Raw genomic sequence first — 7,588 nt, 5'->3', positions numbered from 1 at the left:
GGGTGTCTTCTATTATTATTATTTTAGAGTGCAATTTAGTCATCAAAGGTTTACTCAGCCTCATGTTTATAAATTATATAGGGCAGGGATTTAACTCTTCTGGACCTACCTGTTCTGAGGAGAGGGAGGGTCATACCCTTTTGTCACACCAGGCACCTGCCTTGAAAGGAGATGATTTTTGAACTTGAAGTTCCTTACCTCTTTTAGAAATCTGGAGCAAATACAGAGATTTCCCTTTATGATGCAATCAGAAGAATAACCAGATAGCTGCCTGTCACGAAGAGGCACTGGCTTTCCTCCTCCAGAAGGCTGTTTGGAAACTACAAGTTCATCTTTTTAGTTGAGTTTCAGAATCTTGTCTTGATTATGTGACATTATGATTTAATTCATCGGTGTGATATTGTCTTTTCATTGTGGTGTTTACTTTTGTTGCAGGGGAAGAGTTCCTAAGGCAAAACAAAAAATCTTATATACTGGCTACCTAAGTTGGAAATTCTAAGTCCTGACTTACACATACTTACATCCCCAAGAGGAGGGCTGCCGACCAAAACTCATCCAAGATCATTGGCCTTGGCCTTGTTGGAGAAGTGAATAACTTTGCCATGCAATCCTCAAGTCTTAGCATCCCAATACATTTCTGCCATCACAATGAAAGGAGGGGAGGGACAGGAGGTAGAAGGTGTTTTCCTTTTTTGGCTCCTCCTTTTGAAAAAGGCAGTATTTTCAGAGTTAAAGTAACTGGCCTGCTCGGATGGAGTGGGATTGAATCCCTCTAGGCCGGGAGACGGAGGGTCCGAGTTTCCCTTCCAAAGGATTCCCCCGCCCACCGCAGGCCCTCAGAGCCATCGGCCAACGCTGAGCTGGAGGACAGAAGTCATCTTCAAGAGCATCCAACTCTCTGTACCGAGAGAGGGTTTCCTGGCCTTGGCAGAGAGGGCCCAGTGGATTCACTGGACGAGATGCATTCCAAGAATGCTTCTATGGTAGGCAAGGAGTGGAAAAACCAGGGAGAACAAATATTCTGAAGAAACCTAATAGGTACCGGAACCGCGGACTCAGTCAGGTGACAACGACTTAAAAGTACGAAGCAACTAGCGCCCAATGGGTGTGAAGGCACACTCGGCCTAATGCTGGGTCTTCGACCCTTTTCCCAGTCCTCCTCCTCTAGTTTCCTGGGTAACAGCCGGCCGGGATCGACAGCATTCACTGGTGAGGGGACTCGGTGGAGAGCGCGGGCGGCGCCCGGCTGTGTGCTCCTGAATCCAAACTAAACACCTCGCAAGCCTACGTTTTAGCAAGCGATACCGAACACCACATTCACGTTTGAAAAAAAAAAAAAAAGGCACTGTTTGCAGAGAAGAGGGCAAAAACATTTCCCGGCTGGAAAATTACTGATCAAACTAAGGGGAGAGTGGGGGAGGGGTAGCGAAGTTATAAGACTGAAATAACGATCGCCGTTTCCTCTTCTTTTCCCGGTGCGCAAGGACAGCTGCCGCGAGCTCGTTGTGCCCTTTTCGGGAACCGGGGTCCCACTGCATCACTCCACTTCCTGGCACGGGGCCACTTTCCAGCTAAGTCCCTTCGGTGGGCTTGGCAGCTCGGCGCCTGGGCCAGAGGAGCGGGTTGCCGTTTGACCTTCACCTGGACGTTTCACCTCTTTATGACTCAGTCCTCTCATCCACGAAGTGGAAGAGTGCGTAGCTTATAAAGCGCTTTCAGACTCCCCTGTTAAAGGTGTCCCCGCGCCTCACAGCCCCTCTGCCCTCCCCCACCGCACAGACTACTCTTGAGCCCTTTTCCTCCATTCCTCGCGCTCTTAAACAGCAAAACCATATCTCCGTTTCCCTTTCTGCGCCCTTTCCAGGCGGGGAACACCCCTCCGGGCTTCTCATGCTCCCAGAACTCGCCACACAGCGCTGGGCACCCGCTTCCTCTCGACCCCCCAGGCACACGCGGCAGAAGGGCCCGGGAAGAACCGTCCGAGGCCGAAGCACGCGCCCGCACTAGCGCTCGGGGACCAGCGCCGCGCTCCTGCGTGCGCAAGGGAGGGACCGAGGGCTGGGTGAGTCACGCGGATAATCGCGCTCTCCTCCAGTGAGCAGAGAGCCGCAAGCGCGTACGCGAGCGGGGGTGGGGGCGCGTTACAGACCCCTCGGCCCCTACCAGCCTTCTCAGCCTCGGGCTTCGAACCCAGAAAGCGGACCGTAGCGACGCGAACTGCCCTGGTCGCGCGAAGACCAGACCGTGCCCAAGACCCAGCGCCCCGCGCCGGGGCCGCCGCAGCCACCGCCGCCGGCGTCAGCGCGGCTCCTACCAGCCAGCTGCCTGGCTGGCGTCACGGCTGGGCCGGGCCCCGCCCGCGCCCCTCCCTCTCCCCCGCCCCCACGTGCGCCGAGTTTGTTTATTTAGCTGCCATGGCAACCAGCGGGGGGGCCGCGGGAGGGAGGAGAGAAGAAAGGGAGGGGGTGGGGCCTGGCTGCGGGCCCCGGCGTACAGCGGGCTGGAGGCGGGGGAAGCTGGTGAGCGAGAAGTTATAAGTTAGGAGAGCGCGGCGGCCGCCGGCAGTTCCCCGGCCCGAAAGAGCGAGCGCGTCTGCGGGCGCGCGGGCAGCAGAGGCGGTGGCGGGCGGCGGCGGCACCGGGAGCCGCCAAGTGCCCCTCCCCGCCCCTCCGGCCCCCCACCCACCCACTCGTCCGCCCGCGGCCAGCGCCCATGGCCGCGCGCGCCCCGCGCAGCCCCACGGACTCCGCTCTCCGCGCCGCCGCCCAGTCCGCAGATCCGCGCCACCGCAGCCAGTCTCACCTGGTGGCGTCGCCCGCCCGCCACCCGGCCACAGCCCCAGCGCCCACGGCGACAGCTCCGGCGGCCGCGACAGTGGTGGAGGAAGCTGCTGAGTCGAAGAGAGCGCAGCCCAGCCATCGGACCTACTTACTCGCCTTGTTGATTGTCTATTTTTAAGAGTTTACAACTTTTCTAAAAACTTTTGTATACAAAGAAACTTTTAAAAAAAAGACATTTCCCATTTAATCCAAAGGAGGAGGATCTCGGGCAATTTAGTGTTTTTGGTTTTGGCTTCGTTTCTTTTTCTTCCTCTTCGTTGACTTTGGGGTTTGAGTGCCCCCACTGCTTTGGACTCCCGAGGACCTTCTGGGCCCCCACATTAATGAGGTAGGTCCTGCGCGGGCTCAGGGAGGTCTGGTGGGACGAGCTGGAGCGGCGGTCGAGAGTGGCCCCCTGATTCCTGCCTCCCTATGCGCCCCACCCGGCCTGCAGGCAGCCACCTGGCGAATCTGACATGGCTGTCAGCGACGCACTGCTCCCGTCCTTCTCCACGTTCGCGTCCGGCCCGGCGGGAAGGGAGAAGACACTGCGTCCAGCAGGTGCCCCAAATAACGTGAGTGTTATTGCTCTGGGTGGTCGGGAGCGTTCGGTGGGCTTCTGTGGGTTGGATGGGGACGGGCGGAGCCCTGGGGTCACAGAGAACCACCGGGTGAGGGGAAGGAGTGACTCCCGCGCGAGCTCCGCAGCCTTCCTAGGATGGCCCCCCGCGCCCTTGTCTCAGCTGTACGTGCGTGTGGCCGGGCGCTGCAGAGCCGCCGGGGGCGCACACCCGGTCCGCACACGTCTCCTAGAGCGCAGGCTGCAGAGTAGGCGCGCGGGCGGGAGGTGTCTGTGGCCCCAGACACTGGCTGGGCCCGAGGGAGCTTGGCGCGTAGGCGTCTGCTTGTCGAGGACGCACTGGGAGAGCCTCGGTGTCCCAATCCTGGGGGCAGCGGGAGCGTCCGCGGGATCTGGTGAGGGAAGGACCCGCGCTGGGGAGCGCGGCGCTAGCTCACACGCAGTCCGGCAAATACAACAACATTCTCCACTTTGACGCACAGCTTCTCGGACCCGGGTGTGGGCCGAGGTCGCAGCGCTGGCACCCGGAGTCCCAGGGCGCTGCCTACCTGCCTGCCCCGTCCCCGTGCCTGGGCGGTGTAGGCGCGGTGGGCCCGCCAGTGTGTCGGTGGCAGGGGAGGACCAGCATTGATAGTCTCTCCCCTGTTCCGTCCGCGCAGCGCTGGAGGGAGGAGCTCTCGCACATGAAACGACTGCCCCCCGTGCTTGCCGGCCGCCCCTACGACCTGGCGGCGGCGACCGTGGCCACGGACCTGGAGAGTGGCGGAGTCGGAGCGGCTTGTGGCGGCAGCAACGCAGCTCTGATTCCCCGGAGGGAGGCCGAGGAGTTTAACGATCTCCTGGACCTGGACTTCATTCTCTCCAACTCACTGTCCCATCAGGAGTCAGTGGCCGCCACCGTGTCCTCGTCGGCATCAGCCTCATCCTCGTCCTCCCCGTCAAGCAGCGGTCCTGCCAGTGCGCCCTCCACCTGCAGCTTCAGCTACTCGATCCGGGCGGGGGGCGACCCGGGCGTGACGCCGGGCAGCTCGGGCGGTGGCCTCCTCTATGGCCGGGAGTCTGTGCCCCCGCCCACAGCTCCCTTCAACCTGGCGGACATCAACGACGTGAGCCCTTCGGGCGGATTCGTGGCCGAGCTCCTGCGGCCGGAGTTGGACCCAGTGTACATTCCGCCGCAGCAACCGCAGCCGCCAGGTGGCGGGCTGATGGGCAAGTTTGTGTTGAAGGCGTCGCTGAGTGCCCCTGGCAGCGAGTACGGCAGCCCGTCGGTCATCAGTGTTAGCAAAGGCAGCCCCGACGGCAGCCACCCCGTGGTGGCGCCCTACAGCGGCGGGCCGCCGCGCATGTGTCCCAAGATCAAGCAAGAGGCGGTCTCCTCGTGCACCGTCGGTCGGCCCCTAGAGGCCCACTTGGGCACTGGACCCCCTCTCAGCAATGGTCACCGGCCACCTGCCCACGACTTCCCCTTGGGGCGGCAGCTCCCCAGCAGGACTACCCCGACCCTGGGTGCAGAGGAACTGCTGAGCAGCAGGGACTGTCATCCTGCCCTGCCACTCCCCCCAGGCTTCCATCCCCACCCTGGGCCCAACTACCCACCTTTCCTGCCCGACCAAATGCAGCCACAGGTCCCACCGCTCCATTACCAAGGTCAGTCCCTGAGATTCATAGTTCGGGTTGGGAAGCCCTGCAAATGCCAGCCTCGCAGGGGGCATGGGATGATGCTGACCCCACCTTCTTCACTTCTAGAGCTCATGCCACCCGGTTCCTGCATGCCGGAAGAGCCCAAACCAAAGAGGGGGAGAAGGTCGTGGCCCCGGAAAAGGACAGCCACTCACACTTGTGATTATGCAGGCTGCGGCAAAACCTATACGAAGAGTTCTCATCTCAAGGCACACCTGCGGACCCACACAGGTAGGAGGACAGGCTGGGGAAAAGGGTGGGGGTGGCATCTAGCCCCAGGGCCCTATGGACACTCCTCAGGGCCTCCCTTGGATGTGGGGTGCAGTCTATCTCCTCCATCTCCTGGATCACAGGAGAGAACAGCTAACTGGCGCCTACTTTTTTGCCCAGGAGCCTTTTGTTTAATGGATGGTATCAGTGCTTAAATGTGCAGTTTTGTCAGATCTTTGAAAGGCAGGGAGATTTCCAGGCCACATGTGGGCCTCTCTTAGCATGAGCAAAGCATTGCCCTTGTCATCAAATTACAGACTTCGCAATGCAAAAGTGTGATGGGTTTTTTAATTGGTTTTTAATTTTCTACACTTTCCATTGGTTGTTCCTATCCCAGATTCACTCCCTATTTTTAGTTCTAGTCTTAAAACAGTTAGGTTTTATTTAAATTTCAAGAATTGGGTGCTTATGATGGCTGAGATTCTGATTTAAGATCGTTACTGCAGAGAATTTCCATGTAGGTACATAAGGTCATTTAGGTGGAGCATTCATTTGGATAACAGAAATGTTGGTATTGAAAAAGTAACCCTCTTGTGGCTTTGTAGACCCATCTGTAGTGGGATAGGATCTTATTGCCTGGTTGGGCCAGGAGAGACAAACTACTAGACGTTAATTCCCAAATCATTTCCACCACTGATATCTTGGCTCAAAAGAAGGGAAACGTTAGCCCTATAGAAGTTTATTTAGTTCAGGTTGTGTTTGATTGTGTTGCTTATCTATCTAATGCCCCCCTAAAAAAAAAAAAAAAGATTACTTGAGATGCATAACATATTCTTTTTTATGATCTGTAATTGAATATGGCCTTAAAATGGCATAAAGACATTTTTGGCTTCTTTCAGAGTGGGATGCTTTAATATTTGGCCTCGAGTTTTTTAAATGGTCAGTTCTTGGTTTTATAGCACTGGCTTCAGCTGCTCTATTTTCCTCTCAACAGGTGAGAAACCTTACCACTGTGACTGGGACGGCTGTGGGTGGAAATTTGCCCGCTCAGATGAACTGACCAGGCACTACCGCAAACACACGGGGCACCGCCCCTTCCAGTGCCAGAAGTGCGACCGGGCATTTTCCAGGTCGGACCACCTCGCCTTACACATGAAGAGGCACTTTTAAATCCCAAAACGGTGGGTGTGGCCCACACTGCCAGAAGAGAATGCAGTATTTTTTACCTTTCACACAGTCTTCCCGGTGAGGGGAGAAACCCAGCTGGAAAGCACTACAATCACGGTCAAGTTCCCAACAACAAGTCAGCCTGTGCACGGATAATCAGGAGATGTGAGGAAACTGAAAGACAAATCAAAGAGCAGATGGGGTTCTGTGACTGGATCTTCTTATCATTCCAATTCTCAATCCAACTTGAATATTCCTGGACTTACAAGAATGCCAAGGGAGTTACTGGAAGTTGTGGATATCAGGGTATAAATTAGATCCATGAGTTGGGGGGAGGAAAGACCAGAATTCCCTTGAATTGTGTTTCAATGCAATGTAAGTATAAAGATCACCTTGTATTCTCTGCCTTCTAAAAGCCATTATTATGATATTAGAAGAGGAAGATATTCAGGTACAGAAAACGCGTTTTAATAGCTTAAACGATGGTGCTTGGTGAGTCTTGGTTCTAAAGGTACCAAATGAGGAAGCCAAAGTTCTCAAACTGCTGCATATTTTGACAAGGAAAATCCATTTTTGTCTTCCGATCTACATTTATGACCTAAGTCAGGTAAATACACCTGGTTTACTTTAACATTTTTATGCAGACAGTCTGTTATGCACTGTGGTTTCAGATGTGCAATAATTTGTACAATGGTTTATTCCCAAGTATGCCTTAAGCAGAACAAATGTTTTTTTCTATATAGTTCCTTGCCTTAATAAATATGTAATATAAATTTAAGCAAACTTCTATTTTGTATATTTGTAAACTACAAAGTAAAAAAAAATGAACATTTTGTGGAGTTTGTATTTTGCATACTCAAGGTGAGAATTAAGTTTTAAATAAACCTATAATATTTTATCTGAACATTGTTTTTGTTTTGTATATTCTCTGGAAAATTGTGACCGATTTCAGTTTAAACAGTGGGTAGGGCATGTGAAAAGCACACTAAAAGGCCAGATTTTATCTCAACAGAAATTAAAAGACTTTCAAAGCTCCTTAGTTATTATAATAAATACTATCAAAGTTGTAGGGCTGAAAGCTCTGAGAAGTGGAGATCTTAGAATTACCTGGTTCAGGTTGCTCTTTTCAAAA

General features: G+C 54.5%; 1 protein-coding gene across 2 annotated transcripts; it reads left to right on the top strand.

Annotated features, from left to right (window-relative positions):
• Positions 1–2,674: 2,674 nt before the first annotated feature.
• KLF4 (KLF transcription factor 4) lies at positions 2,675–7,360 on the top strand. Of its 2 annotated transcripts, XM_036903312.2 has the most exons (5): positions 2,684–3,168; positions 3,274–3,394; positions 4,059–5,046; positions 5,146–5,310; positions 6,284–7,360. In XM_036903312.2, the coding sequence occupies exons 1-5, from the start codon at positions 3,164–3,166 to the stop codon at positions 6,457–6,459; spliced, it is 1,455 nt and encodes a 484-aa protein (XP_036759207.1). In that variant the 5' UTR covers positions 2,684–3,163; the 3' UTR covers positions 6,460–7,360. The 2 variants fall into 2 exon arrangements, with proteins under 2 accessions (XP_036759206.1, XP_036759207.1); XM_036903311.2 differs by having other exon boundaries at positions 2,675–3,168; positions 4,059–5,310.
• The last annotated feature ends 228 nt before the right edge of the window (positions 7,361–7,588 follow it).

Source organism: Manis pentadactyla, chromosome 3, assembly GCF_030020395.1.
Source record: "Manis pentadactyla isolate mManPen7 chromosome 3, mManPen7.hap1, whole genome shotgun sequence".
Taxonomy (NCBI): domain Eukaryota; kingdom Metazoa; phylum Chordata; class Mammalia; order Pholidota; family Manidae; genus Manis; species Manis pentadactyla.
This window is presented reverse-complemented; position numbering and strand designations above follow the sequence as displayed.